This window comes from Cottoperca gobio, chromosome 3 (assembly GCF_900634415.1).
Source record: "Cottoperca gobio chromosome 3, fCotGob3.1, whole genome shotgun sequence".
Classification (NCBI taxonomy): domain Eukaryota; kingdom Metazoa; phylum Chordata; class Actinopteri; order Perciformes; family Bovichtidae; genus Cottoperca; species Cottoperca gobio.
Window position 1 is genome coordinate 19,208,128 of NC_041357.1, and position 18,180 is coordinate 19,226,307.

The following is an 18,180-nucleotide window of genomic DNA, read 5'->3' on the forward strand; positions in this document are numbered from 1 at the left end:
GCAAAAACCTAATCAAAGAATCCCTTTGAAAAAGAATGTCTCAATTCACAACATGTAGAAAGACACAAGTACTGACACAAATTATACAACAGCACTGCAGTTTTGGATTAAGACCACAAACCAGGCTGAATAGGCCTTTTTTTCAAAGAAGACCTTTTGAATTAAATGCAAAATACTTGTTGTCCCTGGGGTGGCCATTTGCAGAGGGCTGTAGAGCACTTACAGTAACAATATGGGAAGAAAAACAAAGTACACATTCATAGATATAATACGTAAATCCAAAAATAAGTAAATTCAGGAAAAGTGATGCCTATAATGATATAATAAAGCTGTACATATCACTAGGAAAAGCACATGTGTAAATAGCACTTGTGCTTTTCCTGAAGTCAAAAAGTGCTGTGTGTCCCATCACCAAACTGTTTGGGAATATTCACCACTAAAAATATCTGCTGACATGCCTTAAGGGGGATCCTGCTATATAAACAAATCTTGGGATATTGGTTTAAACCAAAGTATAGTTTTAAGACCATTATTTCAGTTATATTCGGTGTATATTCCTATAGGAATGTGTTTTGATCTGTTAACACTACTAAAAAACTGTTAGAAGTTAAAGCTTTGCATATCAAATCTCACTTAAGTAAAACTACAAGAGTATTACAACTGAAATATACTTAAATTACTAAAAGTAATCACGTTGCAGCTGGCAATGGTGGAGCTCGTTTAGTTCCCTTCGTGTACAGCTGTGTGGTTTAACTCCGTGCAGTTGAAAGAGAATTACGACACTGCTTGATCTGTCGGTCACGTGGCTCATGTAGCGCTCTATAGTTCCAGCCTGTTTGCATGGCTTCAAGCGGGACCGATAGCAGTGATTACATTTGTAGCAATCTTTGGTGAACTTTAACGCATGATGTGCATTCATTACCAGGTATAGGTAATTAGGTATATAAGGTATATTGTGCAGGTGCAAGTATACTACAAAATATGCTAATGGGAATGAATTATAGAGTATTAACAGCTGGAGGTATAAGAATAGATGTCCGATAGAGTGGTAAATATGCAGTGGTGGAAAGTAACTAAGTAGCCTACTTTTACTCAAGTAGCCTAGGCTACTCTACTTCAGTACAAATTTGAGGTACTTGGGTACTGCTACTTTATTATTCTACTCCAATACATCTCAGAAGGAATGTATGTGATAAACTGAATGATGAAGTGTTCCTTTATGTGTTGAATAAATAATTTGAAGTAAATGTAGGTCAACGAACGTTACTTTACGTCTTAGCTAGCTAAGTGTTGCTAACGTTAGCCAAATGCTATTATAGTCTAACGAACTGAAGATGTATTTCAATTTATTAGATGTCAAGCTAATGCGTTTACATGTCATGAACTTAACTCACTTAAGTGCTCGTGAAACACTGAAATGAATGGGGGGCTGGGGGGGTCAAAGCTGGAAGCTAGTGTTTTGAACGGTTGCTCCACGATACGCGTTACTTCCGGCTTTTCCGATGACAACAGAAGTATATGGGAGTGACGTAACTCTTAACGGCACTGGCTTAATTTAAAATAATATATTATAACATATTAGGTTACTTTTATTTTGTGCAAAGTAACAAAAGCTTTCAAATAAATGTAGAGGAGTAAAAAGTACAACGTTTCCTTCTGAGATGTAGTTGAAGTAGAAAGTAGCATAAAATGGAAATGTACAAAGAAAAGTAGGCTACAAATATCTAAAACATCTAATAGGTCTATACTAAATGTACTTACTTTCCACCACTCTTTGCAGTTTACAGTGTGTGTGGCACTTATGGTTTTGATTTTATGATGGGAAAACAGTCCAAACTGACTGTTTTTTTTAAAGCAGCGAGTTAAAATGATGAAAATAAATTGAACTTAACGTTGTGTGGCGCTATCGTCACATTTCTCTCTGCTGCGACACCACCGCCACCTATCCTTGTGTTTACGAGGCGGAGAGAAACTACAGACACACACTGACAGCTGACACAGACTGACCTGGAGCTGCTGAGGGACAAAATGTGGCTTCGAGACGAGCTCTTGAAATCCATTTGGCACGCGTTCACGGCCCTGGACGTGGATCAACGTGGAAAAGTTTCCAAATCTCAGTTAAAGGTGCGTTTTAGTTCTGTTTTCTTGTTTCGCTGGAGGATGAACAAACTAACTGTATTACATCCACGCAGGTAACGTACGTTACTTTTAGCAGTGGTGGAAAGTTAGTAGGCTGCATTAGACCTACTCATCATACCATAAATGTAATTTGGAGTCTACTGGCACTACTTAAGCTATCCTTATTTCCATGTTATGCTATTTATGCTTAACTGCATTTCAGGGGAAATATTAGACTTTTTATCACAGCATTTATTTGGCATTTACAGTTACCAGTTGTTTTGCAGTTTTTACATTACAAGATATATGATAAAACATGATTCAGCCTATTGTTCAAGATAAACATACCTAACAACCCTGTTCACTATAACTATATAGCCTAGTTTAGCTTCCACTTGACCAGAAAGACTACATTAAAATACTGCTTCAACATGAATCTGCTAGTAATTATGCAGTTACATAAAATATGTAATAATAAAAAACTTAAAACACTTCCTTATTTTTATCTAAGTAAAATTTGAATGCGGGACTTTTGCTTTTAAAGGAGTCATTTTATATTGTTACACTGATACTTAAGATACAGATACAGATACATATAACATCATTATGTATATGTTACTATACTGCAGAGATGCCAATATGTTGGCTTTATCATATCTTATCTTATTTATCCTCCATTCATTTACTTATGTTGCTGCTTATTTGTGTTTTCCTTGTATATTAACACTCATCGCTGGGAGTTTAAAACAGGGAGAACGTTTAAAGCATGCTGAATCCACTTCTGTTGTTGTCTAAGGAATCGAGAAACGTGTTACAGGCTGTTTTTCTGAAGCAAAGGCCAGAGAGAGGTGGTGGATGACAGCCTGGCCCAAATTTTGTTTGCCTGCTGGGTCTGACTTCGATGTGCTCAGCCTGACAAAGACACAGTCTGACTTTAAGGATCCTGCAGGGTTTTTCCATCTCTCATACATGCTCTCTGAACACTGTAACCCGGCCAAAAAAGCCTTTAAGTCCCTATTCTTGGAGATGTATTTATGGTCTTTACATCACTGTGATGGCCAGTTTAAAGCTAATTGTCCACCATCCACAACACTTTGGGAGAGAAGGTGATCAGAATGAACCGTTCTCCTTGTTGATATGAAGCTACAGTGCTCTGCAGTTGTAATGAAACACTTCTGGGTGTAATCCTCCATTGTTATAGTTCAACTAATCTTCAAAACTTCACCTTCAAGCACAGAAGTAACGCTTGGCTAGTGATGCTTGTAAATGTCAGCAAAAGGTTTTTGCATGTACGGTAGCTTAATGTGAAAACTGTGAGACTAGTCTTTAATTTATCCAAAACCTTCCTTTAGCAAGAATGTATAACTGTATAGTAACATGTCTTGACTAAATATTTGTCCCCTCACCTGCCTGTCTCATGTTAGTATCTAATTCACATTCAAATGATGGTTCTTTAGGTGCTATCCCACAACCTGTGCACAATGATGAAGATCCCTCATGACCCTGTGGCCCTTGAAGAGCATTTCAAAGATGATGATAAAGGTCCTCTGTCCAACCAGGGCTACATGCCTTACCTCAACAGGTTTATTCTTGACAAGGTAAGGACAACAATGCTGAAATATTTGCAATAGAATGGGAGAATCTTGTGTTTTTAATCCAGTCAACACTATAATTTGTAAATATGATAACCAGGACTGGGTTAGTATGCCTTTTTTTATACTAGTACCAATATAATGCCTGAGTTTCGGCACCGATACCAAAACTGTATTTTCTTTATACCTTTCTTCTGTCTGTGTGTTGGTGCACAGCTATATGTAGCGATCTAAACGCACTTACACTAAAGTTTGAAGACTGCGGAAGCGTAATGCATTCACTTAAGAAACTAATATGTCCCCTGTTTTTATGAATCAACAAGATGTATTATCTTTGAATTCTAATGAAAAAGTTTTAATGGAGAAAAAAAAAATCTGAAACAGGTGGGATATGTTAAATTGAGCTCTTAAGTAAATGAAAGCTTCTCTTGGTATTTCAAAAACAAGAGTCAGACCAAGGATATTATAAAAAATAGTTATTTATTTTTAGGGATTAGTACAGTAAGATTGGAACTGAATTTTGGAGAAGCTTACAATTCACTTGTCAGTATCATTGTCCCTCATGCCAGAAGAGGGGTCCATAGGAGTACACGTGAAACAAGAAAAATATATAAAAGTTAGCCCAACAGTAAATTAAGTTGCTTATTATGTTGAATCGGCAACACATTATCCTAAGTTCGTTAGCATAATGGTTGGCAGTAAACTGACTGCAGGAAGAAAAAAAAAACGAGTAAACAAAAGTAACCACAGATCTCCAACAGACACATTTGGGAGGAGATAGAAGATGCATATTGTCTAAACACAAACAGCTCAAAAGCTTTGCATAAATAACTGTAAATCAGGAACTATCTGATCAAAGAATATGCAAACAAAATTACATATGTGACCTGACATTCGATGCCAGTCTTTGATACTTGTCTACTTAAGTCAAGAAGTAATGATGTTGCCCTAATGGCCCCAAAGCTTTCTCAAAGGGTTCAAACTTAAATAAAAGATAAATAAAAACAAAATACTCAGACAGTTTCACAAAAAAATATAAATAGAAAAAAACCACCAACACATAGCTTCTTCTCTATTGAAGAGTTTATGACACAGATTAGGATGACTAATCATGACCTGTTTTGCTCTGTAGGAGAGGAAATAGTTCCAGCCACTTCTCTGCTGTACTCACGGGAACAGTGTGTTTTGTCCATTATTTATTCAATGGTCGTACAATAAACGTGTCGGTGAAATGAGCTGCATCCTTATACACTCTTTGCAAAAGGGGCTTTCTTGTCTCTGATATAATTTGTTCGCTGTAGCTCAGCGAGCACAGTGTAATAACACATCTGTTGATGTCTCATATCAGTTAGCAAACTGCTTAAGTTTCACTCTTTGTATTTGGAAGCTGTTTTCTTGCCTTTCTCTTGTAGGCCCTGACTTGAATAAAAATTAGGCATTTAATTACATCAGGTTTGTACCTCCCATCCTGCAGACTGGAGGTTTTGAAAGGAGACAAAAACCAGTCTCCTGCTTAGCATTTGTAAACATGCTGCCCTCCATGGTGGTGTTGACCGGTTTGACTCTGGCTGAATGGTGCATTTCTATTCTCAGGTGCGGGAGGATTTTGATGTACTGGAGTTCAACAAGATATGCTGGACACTGTGTTACAAGAAAAATATCTGCACTAAACACCTACTCATCTCAGATGACAATGCTTTCAAAGTCTGGTGCATTTTCAACTTTCTGTCAGAAGACAAATACCCACTTGTCATCATTACTGAAGAGGTGAGGAAGATCCTTACAGATGCTTTCTGTGTTGTTTTTTTTAGCTGCAAGTAAACAATCGAGCAAAGATGAAGGAGATTTGTACCCATCCCCTTGATCAGACATGGGTTTAAGCTCTTTTGTCTCCTTAGATTGAGTACTTCCTGAAAAAGCTGATGGAGGCCATGGGGAGTGGATGGAGCGAGGAGAAGTTTGCAGACTACAGACTGCAGTTGAGCACAAAGAATAACCACCTGAATGCCTGGGAGCTGATTGAACTGGTGGGGATGGGTTACTTCAGCAAGGGCATGAACTACCAGACCCTGTCCATGGGCATCATTGAGGTCTTCCAAGAGCTCATACTGGATGTGCTCAAGCAGGTTAGACAGGACATTGATCTCATGTGTACACAGGCACCCAATATATGACCCTCCCCACTCACACAACATTCCTAAACATTTTCACTTGTATTTACACGGAACAAAGCCCCGAGATGAAAGAAAATGGTGCACGCTCATCTAAGTCGCCTTCTTTTGTTACAGTGCACTTACAGCAATGTGCTTCACGAGCAGCAGGGAGTGCTTATTGAACGTCTTCTGCCTCAGTTTTCATCTACAGCTACTTTATATACTATACTGGCTGCGCTAACGGTACCCAGGACTGAAAATTAAAGAAACAATCATTTAATCTCAGTTTTAATCAAGTTTCTTAAATAGTTTAAATTGTAGAGTTATGAAAATAATAGATATTTAAGGATCATTTGTTGTCATTATGCAACCCAGGGTTGCATAACAAAATGAAGTTGTAGCTTAGTCTACTAGCTAGACATGAAAACAGAACAAAAACAGCTGTTGTAGATGTGCATTCCTGACCTGCAATTATATATAACAACTGTAGCTGATCTCTTCACATATTCATATTATAAATGATAATATAAACACTTATACACAGTCAGCACCTTAATGCACAAATATGCAAACTACTACTACTGAAACTATTCAAATCGAATGCTTGAATATATGACTTAATATACAGTTTGTAACATCTACAGTATGCTATGTACATATATTATATGTACATATACATACAGTATGTTACATATGTTTTTTGCTAAATAATAAATAATTAGCTTAATGAATTATCCAAGTAGCATCATTTGTTTTGTTTATTATATCACAGTAATTATGGCAGAATAATTAAGTGACTCACGTGTCTTTGTTTACGTCCACACTGTGTTTGAAGGGCTACATGATGAAAAAGGGACACAAAAGGAAGAACTGGATTGAGCGCTGGTTTGTCCTTCGACCCAACTCACTGTCATACTATGTGTGTGAGGACCTTGTGGAGAAGAAAGGAGACATCATTCTGGACCGAACCTGCTGTGTGGAGGTGTGTTGTTTGTATTTATAGTATACAGTATATCTCAAAAGTGAGTACACCCTTTAGATTTTTGCAAATATTCTGTTATATCCTTTCAGGGGATAACATTATCCTACTGAAACTTTGATATAACTTAAAGTAGTCAGTGTGCTGCTTGAATAACAGTATAGATTTATTGTCCTTTGAAAATTACTCAGTACACAGCTGTTAATGTCTAAACAGCTGGCAACAAAAGTGAGTACACCCCATAGTGAACATGTCTAAATTGTGCCCAAAGTGTCAATATTTTGTGTGACCACCATTGTTATCTAGCACTGCTTTAACCCTCCTGGGCATGGAATTCACCAGAGCTGCACAGGTTGCTTCTGGAATCTTCTTCCACTCCTCCACGACGACATCACGGAGCGCACGGATGTTGGACACCTTGCACTCCTCCACCTTCCTCTTGAGGATGCCCCACATGTGCTCAATTGGGTTTAGGTCTGGAGACATACTTGGCCAGTCCATCACCTTAACCTTCAGCTTCTTCAGCAAGGCCGTTGTCATCTTGGAGGTGTGTTTAGGGTCATTATCATGTTGGAAAACTGCCCTACGGCCCAGTTTCCGAAGAGAGGGGATCATGCTCTGCTGCAGGATGTCACAGTATATATTGGAATTCATGTGTCCCTCAATGAAATGCAGCTCCCCAGTGCCGGCAGCACTCATGCAGCCCCAGACCATGATGCTGCCACCACCATGCTTGACTGTAGGCAAAACACATTTGTCTTGGTACTCCTCACCAGGGTGCCGCCACACACGCCGGACACCATCTGACCCAAACAGGTTTATTTTGGTCTCATCAGACCACAGGACATGGTTCCAGTAACTCATGTTCTTGGATTCATTGTCTTCAGCAAACTGTTTGCGGGCTTTCTTATGCATCGGTTTCAGAAGGGGCTTCTGTCTGGGGCGACGGCCATACAAACCGATTTGATGCAGTGTGCGGCGTATGGTCTGGGCACTGACAGGCTGACATCCCACTTCTGCAACCTCTGCAGCAATGCTGGAAGCACTCGCACGTCTATTTTTGGAAACCAACCTCTGGATATGACGCTGAGCACGTGGACTCAACTTCTTTGGTCGACCCTGGCGAGGCCTGTTCCGAGTGGAACCTGTCCTGGAAAACCGCTGTATGATCTTAGCCACTGTGCTGAAACTCATTTTCATGGTGTTGGCAATCTTCTTATAGCCAAGGCCATCTTTGTGAAGCGCAATAATCCTTTTTTTCAGCCGCTCAGAGAGTTCCTTGCCATGAGGTGCCATGTTGTCCAGCATTCAGAGAGAATTGTGCCCAAAACACCAAATTTAACAGCCCTGCTTATCATTTACACCTGAATCCTTGTAACACTAACGAGTCACATGACACCAGGGCGGGAAAACAACATCATTGGGCACAATTAGGACATGTTCACTATGGGGTGTACTCACTTTTGTTGCCAGCTGTTTAGACATTAACAGCTGTGTACTGAGTAATTTTCAAAGGACAATAAATCTATACTGTTATTCAAGCAGCACACTGACTACTTTAAGTTATATCAAAGTTTCAGTAGGATAATGTTATCCCCTGAAAGGATATAACAGAATATTTGCAAAAATCTAAAGGGTGTACTCACTTTTGAGATATACTGTATAATACATCATATGTAAGTTATGCTGTTTTTACTAAATCCTTTGAAGTGACATTATAACTGACATTTCCTGAAGGATTGGATTTGTTTTGCATGTTTTTGTGCATTTAGTATGATGTTTTTTCTCTCTCCTGCAGTCGCTGCCGGATAAAGAAAGCAAGAAATGTCTGTTCATAATCAAGTGCACTGATAAAAGCTTTGAGATCAGCGCATCAGACAAAAAGAAGAAGCAGGAATGGCTTCAAGGTATTGAATAGTCATTTTCCACTGCCCTGTAACTACCTCATCATAAGGAGTCTCGTCATCATCGTCACTCGTCAATTCTTCAACTTTTTCTCTTAAATGTTTTAATGTCAACAGTGCATCCACGTATAAACCAATCATTGATTATCTTTCTGCTCCGTGTCACGGCAGCTATTCAAACGTGCATCCAACTGCTGAGGTTGGGGCTGCCGTCTCCTCACCGCGAAGCCCTGTTAAGGCGCAGGGAGCTCCGGCAGAGGCAGCAGGCCGACGAAGACGACCTGGCAGAAAGAATGAAGAAACTCCAGGCGACCAATGAGAACAAACAGAGAGAGCTGGAGGGGATGAAGAAGGTACTGGTCCATGTACCAGGCTAAAACACCTTGTTGGGTCAAGTAACCATTTGCACAACTTCAATGTTATACACAGCAGTCCTTGTCAAGTCATGTTGGCCCTAGTGAACACTTACGTCTCAGACATACTGTATATTAATACAAGGCAAGTTTATTTATTTTGCACATGTCAGCAACAAGGCAATTAAAAGTACTTTACATCAAAACATCAAAAGCATTAAGAGAAAGTGCAAATAAACACAACAAAAAAGGACATTAAAATAAAATAAAAAAAGAGCCAAGAGAATAGGAAAATAAAAAAAAGGGAAAATATAACAAGACAAGTAATAAATACAAGAATAAAAGTTACAGTGCAGTGCAAGACATTAATAGTTATTTGTAGTAGTAAACAATCGTATCTTTACTAAAGGAAGCTCTATTACCTACTATTTATATTTGATAATTTATTAGATTTTTCTCTGTTATTTTCCTTTATTAAAACGAGCACAGAGGAAACATTTTGACCTTCAAAAAGGGATATTGTGCTCCGTTTTGGGCCAATCGTTTAAATGCAATTATATCTCGTGAGTGTATTACAGGGCAATCTAACGACACTATAAACTACGACTTAAAAATTCTGAAAAGTATTAAACAAAGATACATATGGATAACGTATGTGCTTTATTATTACATATGTCGAGCTATAGTAGGTTAGTCCAGGCAATTTCGTAGGTGTCACATTTAAGGCGTTCTAAATTTGAGTTTTTGTCCACTTCCCTTTATCTTCACATATTCTGGTTTAAAAATAACCTAAACGCCCATTAGACTAAAACAACTACAACAGCAAAAACTAAATGGACATCATACAGCAGAACATTCACAGCGATAAGGGAAGCAAAACCTGCTATACAAACGATATAAATCAGTCAGGGACACCTGCATCAAGCAAGCAAGAGCCGCAGCAGTTTCTCACTTCTGTTTTCTGCCAGATATCTTTTTCAACTGTCAAACTCATTTGTCTTTATAAGCCCAATTACTGATTATGTGGAAAGTCACATAACAACTGTTGTTACCAAGTAAAATGTTTTTTAAGAGACTAAAAGGAAAAAGAAAAGTTGAGAAAGAGGAGCACACGGATTCCTCTTTAACCGACCTAAGGTTCTTTATTAAGATTTCCTCTCGTAGAGAAATAACAACTCTTTCCTCTTTTTAATTTTCACAGAAAATGGAAGAGGCTTCGGCTAAAGCAGCAGTAGAGGAGCACAGGAGGGAGCAGACTCAGTTAGACCTGCAGGATCGCCACAGACTCGACCTGGAAATGGTAACCACCATGTCTGAGTCTGCCTCCCACAACTGTGCGCCTGTGTTGACACTGCATATGTGGTGACACAAGGTCTGAAGAAAGTTCAGAGAAAACTAATGAAGTCTGTTAAACTCAGACTGTCTTGTCTTTTTTCTGCTTTAGTCTGTGGTTCCATCTAAAAAAAGTCTCAATGATATATCCCATGATGTTGAGTCATATTTTGTCTGAGTGTCACATGCACAGAGTATTAATCATTGTCTTACTTCAGTGACTTAACAGACAAATGCCTATGTAGGATAAAAACTTCATTGTTTGCTCAGATGAGATCGCATCATTGCAGCAACACATTAGTGGATGTGGATGAAGCTAAAATACAGCAAAACGGCATCAAATGTGAAGATCTAGAGTTCATTTGGAGATCAGAGCTGCATCGACTATTTGAATAATCCATTAGTTGATCAAAAATAAACTCAATAGCTTTGTGTTTTAGACTAACAAAACAAGACATTTAAAGTCATTACCTTGGACTTTAAGAAACTGGGATATACATTTTTTCACTATTTTCTGACATTAATAGACTAAACGATTAATCTTGAATATAATCAGCAGATCGTTGATCGAAGCCCTATTGTAAATATTTGCTCGGTTCAAAAGCCTAGTGTGTAAGAACGTGCAACACTAATGTGTGTGTTGACTCATTTAGGTGCGTCAGCAGATGGAGGAGCAGGTGGCTCAGAAGTCCAGTGAACTGGAGCAGTACCTGCAGCGCGTCCGCGAGCTGGAGGACATGTACCACCGACTGGAGGAGGCCTTAGAGGACGAGAGGCACGCCAAGCAGGCTGAGGAGGCCATGCACAAGCTGCAGGCCAGGTCTCAGATACACACACACACACACACACACACACACACACACACACACACACACACACACACACACACACACACACACACACACACACACACACACACACACACACACATTGGACAGTTGATAAATACAGGAAGTAAACACAGTAATATGAACTCCTGTATGATATAATGCAGACAATTTGAACATAGCCGGAGATCTGTTGATTCATAGTCAACAGATCTCCGGCTGTCTGTTCATTCAAGTATAGTATATTGTTTCAAACACAGCTCAGAAAATGCATGCAGGGGTATACAGAAATAAGCTCAGAGTAAAACAATAAATGGTCAACTGTATTTGTTTTTGTTCTGTAAATGGATTTCATAGATTTTAAATCAGATTTTAGTAATATTAGTTTCTTTTTAATCAAATCTTCACAATTTCTTGAAATAGTTAAATATTTTAGGTAAAACATTTAAATAGAGAACTCTAAACAATACAGTACAATAAAGTTCAGTACAACAGCATCACAAATACACAATTTATTTATCCATTCGATATGTCTTGACTTGACTTAAGTGGGTAAAATAGAAGGCCTAAAGAACATTAAAACATTATTGCTGTGTTTTCCATCACAGGCTGCTGGAGGAGGAGGTAGCAAAGAGGGCAGAGATGGAGCAGATCCACCTGCAGCAGCAGAGGGCGCTGTCTCAGACTGAGGCTGAGAAGCGGGAGCTGGTGGCCGAGCAGCTGGCCAAAGAGAGAGACCTGCAGGCAGCCAAGCTGCAGCTGGAGACGCTGGAGAGCGAGCGGCATGGAGCGCTGGAGCAGTACGAGGTCAGTTTACACATGTGGAGGTTAACACTGATCTAAAAACTTGATCTAGAGTGGAAACTGTCGCCTGGCATCAGAAATAGTTATTGTTTTGTTGCCCCTCCAGAAGCCATCGTCCTGGTAATAAAACAGTATGTTTGTAATATGTTTCACATTTGTGGCATTTTGTAAATTCTTGTTTGATGATTCTTATAATAATGTTCAGTAAATTGAACAATAGAATAAGCTACAAGTTGTGTCAACTGACTTGTAGTTTTAGAATTATGGTTTTTATTAGGGTATTGTTTGAAAATATTCAATATCATTAATGGTGGCAGCCCCTTCTATTGAACTCACAACCTTTCAGTGTTGTATTTGTAACCACTAGACCGCCACCCTTTGTTACATGTTCAAATACACAAAGGAACTTTGTCTAAATAAAATAAAACTGATCAAACTTTAAATATCAAGATTATCTGCCTTTATGAAATGATGACAGCAAAAACAGGAAACATGATGAACTCGACCTGACACTTGATGCCAAGTTTTCCCACGACAGTTTTTTGATACCCAAAAATATTGGGGAACTTAAAACTTTTAAATTTAAACCATCAACATCATGATTCATGAACTATTTGATCACATCAGTGACTGCTCCCCCTGCTGGCCGATATGTTTCAAAATGTCCTTCATCCCATCTATCCATGTTCCTCTCAACTGTCATGTACTCAAAGTTCATATGATCTGAATCCAACTGTCTTTTTCTCTCACACACTTTTTCTCTTATACAGAAGGTGTTGAGGAAGCTTGAACGAGCAGCTAACAAGACAAAGACTTGGAAGGACAAGGTGGCCAAACATGAGGGGCTGGTGCGTCTCATCCAGCCAGGTAGGGACACGATTGCTTCATAAATCAACATTACAAAGATACATTTGACTGCCATTTAAGAACTTTGTGCATCAAGTTCATGGAAACAGGGATTCTTTATGTGTTTTTGACACTTTAGTGTCCCACAATCTGAATGTAGAACTTATTTACAAAAACACTTTCATACTGAAAGTTGTAGCAAGGTACACTATGTAATGAAAATATGTGGATGTATTCATGTTCTGGGGCTGTTTTATATGGTTTTGGCTGGGACAATGAAGTTCCTTCAATTTTGTACCAAGTGGCTCCTGGGCACAACTTTTGTTCTGATTGGTCTAATCATTGGACCAATCAGAACAAAAGTTGATTTACAGACATTTACAGACACTCTATTGTCTGTAAATATGGTACAGACATACTTTGGGCAAGACTCTAACAGTACAACTTTTACACTTTTAGATCACACAGAAAATCCCACTGTTCAATAGTCAATAATCAAAAAATAAAAAATAGTATACTAAGAAAAACTCACTTTTTAGCCAAACAGTTTGACCGATTTTCAAAATTTCAGTTGCGAGCACAAATGGGTTGAGTACCAGTACAACGAAATGTGTCATGAGTGATATGTCTCTAAGTCAATAGCTCATAAAAGGCCTCTCTTCCTGCTCTTTCAACCTGATCATTCAGGTCATAAAGGTCCTCAGAGGATCACTAACTGGGGTCCGGCTTCATTCACCGACGCTGAGCTGGAGCTGAGGAAGAAGTCGTGGCAGGAGAGTAAGAACCAGGGCGCTCAGGCTCAGTGAACACACGCCCGATAAGGAAGACTCTGAAGTGTCACATTCAAAGTCTGATGAGGTTTGATAACAGGAACTTACTGAGCCGTGTGACAGCTGACGAGAAAACAGTTTAGCTAAAGAACAGTTGGTATTAACTGCATTTCATCAGTTTCTTGTGTCACAAAAATTCCCATTCAAGCGATTGTAGGACATAGTTAGAAAAAAATTATCTTAAATCAAAATCCACTTACTAGCTTTTTTCTGGAGCTCTTCATCAGATGCAGTTTGCTCAGCTGTCATAGAGACGGTTTGATAACGGGTCATCTGCGGTGGACCTTGAGTTAATATTATTTTTTATAAAAAATTAATTCTCATTCAGTTTTTGTTTTGTTCAGTTAAGTTTGTTTTTATTATTATTGGTCATTTTAGTCGTCCTTTCTGACTTCCTGTGTTTAATAGAACGGCTTCACAGTTTTTTCATGTTTTTGTGTTTTGAAATTATTTTTTCGTTTACTGACAGTAACAGTATAACAGCAGAATAATTTTCACCTCTAGCTCCATTTATTAGCTAATGTTGACTGAATTGCATTTGTTACAGTTATAACTAAGATGATATAAATATAATAAAACACCTATTTTTTATGAAAGTGGATGGCTATATTCATTTCAGAGTTCCCGACATTTAACAACACAACAAAGAAGCTGTTTGTGTTTTATTCAAAGACACCTAATTGTGTCAGAATTTGTTTTTTTTTGGGAGGGGGGGGGTTACCCCTTGTCATGACTCATCTACATTTTGGTCATGATGAAGAGCGTCCACCAGGTGTCACCATATGAACGGGATCCTCAGTAAGTTAAACCCCAGAAGACTGACAAACACATTCTTCTGTTGTTTAATTGCAAGAAATCACTGCACGGTCGATATTTTTAAGATGTTTTATGTTTTAAAATGGTGACTTCAGCCATGTTGTCCAGATGCTGCAAAGTCCGTGTAATTTTTCACTCTTGAAGGACAAGTCTGGTGTTATTCTGTCCGAAACCTACCGTGTGTTAGTTAATCTCTAAAGCCCTTACGACTCCTCTACCATGTGGGTGGCTTAGGTTTTTCCTAGTCAGGACGTAAATCTTAAAAGAAAAACAAAAAACAGGTCACATGATCTTTGTAAAAAGCCAGCTGCACTTTGTTTTTGTTGTTTTTAAAACCTATTTCTTATTGTGTTTTGCAGGATTATACACCATTTGCATCAAATACAACTGCCTTTTATAATGTGTGATCAAGGATTAAAGAAGGTGTATTTTTATAAAGAAGTGGGCACCAGCAAATAATAAAAATATACATAAATATATACTTAAATAATCACATTGCCACACCTTTACCCCTCCACAATAAAAGTATTAGGTTGGAAAATCTGAAAACTTTATTAACACTATTTCTTGATGTACTTGAGAAAGGGGGCCCAGACACATTTGACCTTCCTCAGAGAACCGTCTTTTTGTTTCTCCAACTTTAGAAAGTATTAGTTGTTTTTAGCAGTTTTGTCAGCGACTATTTTTTTAAGCCAATGATTGAGATCTATGGCACGGAGGGTCTTTGTGTACACAGACAACACTTGTTTGTAGAATCAACTGTTTTTGTCCTTTTCATGGGATTTGTTGAAAATAAGAAAAATATTAAATATTTCCAGCCTTATCTTTTAAGTCAGGAAAGTTCATCTCAAATTTTTCAAAAAGCATTGCCGTTCCGATCTGATTTGCCCCGACAACTAATCCACATTAAATACACTTTCTTTGTCAGTGTCATCATCAGTGTTTCCGCTATCGGTTACATGCATTCAGTCACAGTTTTTAGTGCCACAGCAATCATTTCCACACAGTGAGGTATACAGACTTTAAATTTGGGAAAGAGGCTGGTATCAGATTTTATTTCAGTCTTGGCAAATTGAGCCGAAGTATCAGAATCCATATCTGGTAATAAAATGTAGGATCGGCGCATCCTTAGTTCCCGGCCTGTTTATATGACAGGTCTGTATGTGTTGTTCAATATGACTTCATTGTTCCAGTTATCACAAAACAAGATCGTCCCACTTGATGCGCGTGACTTGCAGCAGTGAGGGCTCCTCTTTTCTGCGTCTCTGTCAAAATAAATCAGTTTGTGCAACAAAGGATCTCTGTTCTCACAGGTACTTCACCTTTGTCTGCACAACCCTCGTGTTTCGAGGAGACAAAGTTACCGGAACATTGTAACTTGGTAAAACTATCAGCTGTGGGTACTTGTGTGTCTCGTGTCTGCCAGCCTGCACAAAGAGCATCTTTACTTTCTGATGTGAAAACTCTCAATCTTAATTGTTGGAAGGAGAGAGACAGTTCATGTTGAGTTCAGAGTTGTCAGAGAAGGAGATAAGAACCTGCATTCATACGCTGAACTATCAGTCAGCGCCATGCAGATCTCTTTATACCCGGTGGGTCATTGATAAGATCAGACATACAGACAGACTGCACAAATCTCTGAGCTAATACTGTAACCAGGAATGTTTTTTTTTGCCACCATAAAAGATGTAATCCACATAGCTTCTCCTTTTTTGGATGTATTTGTCCGTATGATTGACAGCCCTTTAACATTCAACACATAAAACAACAGAAAGATTCAAAAATATTAGAATAAACAGCTCATGATTGATAGATTTCAGGATTGTCAGTGAAGTATTTGTCCTTAATTGTTAATCTGGTGTATGATAAATAGATTTGTTGTTCACATTTCTTCTATAAGAGATATTTTTATCTCAGAATCTCGGTGAAAAAATGTGGCCCCTTTTTTTTTTTTATTACTATTCTCAGAATTGTGAGTTTCTAATCTCCGTAGCTAAATTGCACAAGCCCCTCGACATTCCCAAAATAAGGATATCTCTAGCTGTCTCACCCTCACCCCATGTGTCCGAAAAGTACCCTAATGCCCATGACCAATTCATCTGATTCCCGTCCAAAACATCCTCATCGAAACTGATTTGAAACAGGAAAATTCTTTGGAGCTGGTGAAGAAATGTCTGGCAGATGCCTGTTTCCTCGGTTAGATGACTTCCCATAGTGACCTCACAGCCCCGAGTATTTCACATGGTTGAATGGACTCTGGGTTTTGCTGCACAGAGAAACTATGGGTCACTTACACTGGCAAGAGAAAAACAACAGGGCTTCAAACAAACACCTCTAAGTGGGCCGAGGAAAACAGACATTAAGGTCATAAACCCCACTACTATTCCTTAAAGCTATAACTCAAATGTGTAATTGTGCTTTTCTACTCATGGATGAGCGGGCGGTGTCCGGATAAGATCATCTGGAGCTCAGTTGATTCATGCATTTGATACATCTCCCAACTAGACCCCCATGCGCTGCAGGAAGCTGACATCATTCTGATTTCTAGGGTGGGACTCGATGATGTGTGTCCAGCCAGTGAGATCAGTGTTTGGAGTTGTTGCGAGGAATTTTGGAGCAGGTGGGGCTGAGCGCTGAGGGGCTGTGAGGCAGAGGGGCCCCCCAGTAGCAGTGAATCAACTCCCACATTGCTGAGGCACCCAGGAAATAGAAACTGCGACATAGTCCGCATTCATTGCAACCATTGGGCAACATTGTTAATAGGATTTAGAGGATAAAACAAATCAGTATCATCTGCCACTGGAGTATTTTTGGGGTCTGTGGAAAGGCCAATCAGCTTATTTGTCAAGTTGTTTTCTCAGTAAAGAGGCACTGCTGCTGTACATGTAGCATACAGGATCCAAAAACAAACATTATGTGCAATTCTGAATTGATAGACTGCTTTTGATTTGTCATTTTATGTGAGAGCTGCATGCTCCTCTAACCACACTGAACTCAGGAAACATGTAGACGAGTTACACAAGGTCCCCAATTACTCAGCACTGCATTTTAAAACACTGCTGCTCTCAGGGAAAATTGATGCTTTCATCAGTAATTTGTCTTAAACTTCAGAGAATAAATCACTTGCAGAGGCCGTCATGTAGCCAAACTCACGTCATGCTCATGTAACAGCAGGGATCTTTCATCTCCTAAAGTTATATACAGCTAATTTGCATGAATCTGGTAAGATCCATGGACTCAATGGTTGTATAAAATGGCTGTCAAGTATTTCTGGCTTCCAAGGAAAGGATTCCTATCATGCCTCTCCTCACAATCCCGCTGGATAACTTCCGCTGCTCCCTCTGTTCGTGGGCAGAGGTCCTAATCTCCATGCCCAAAGCAAGAGGCTAAATATGGAGAGGACTGCCAGAGGCTCTGCCCAGATGTTGTCTTGCTGCAACTCTGCACCTGCTGCCAGTACAAGCCAGCTGGGAGATCGTACTGAGGGACAAACACCCAAATCTCCTTTCCCAAAAACAACCCCCTTCTTGTGACCCTCCAGCTTCCTCTCAGACAAACCCTCTTTGGACCACAGGAGTCCCGTTCAGAGCCACCGACCAGGCGCCACAGAGCCTGAGCTGGGGCTC

At 39.2% G+C, this 18,180-nt stretch overlaps 1 protein-coding gene across 1 annotated transcript; it reads left to right on the forward strand.

Annotated features, from left to right (window-relative positions):
- The first annotated feature begins 1,985 nt into the window (after positions 1–1,985).
- Positions 1,986–14,334, forward strand: swap70a (switching B cell complex subunit SWAP70a). The gene is made up of 12 exons (XM_029428577.1): positions 1,986–2,124; positions 3,576–3,716; positions 5,304–5,477; positions 5,609–5,836; positions 6,699–6,845; positions 8,641–8,749; positions 8,918–9,099; positions 10,301–10,399; positions 11,085–11,251; positions 11,867–12,065; positions 12,833–12,929; positions 13,596–14,334. Exons 1-12 carry the CDS (start codon positions 2,029–2,031, stop codon positions 13,712–13,714), a joined length of 1,758 nt encoding a protein of 585 aa, XP_029284437.1. The 5' UTR covers positions 1,986–2,028; the 3' UTR covers positions 13,715–14,334.
- Positions 14,335–18,180: the final 3,846 nt, after the last annotated feature.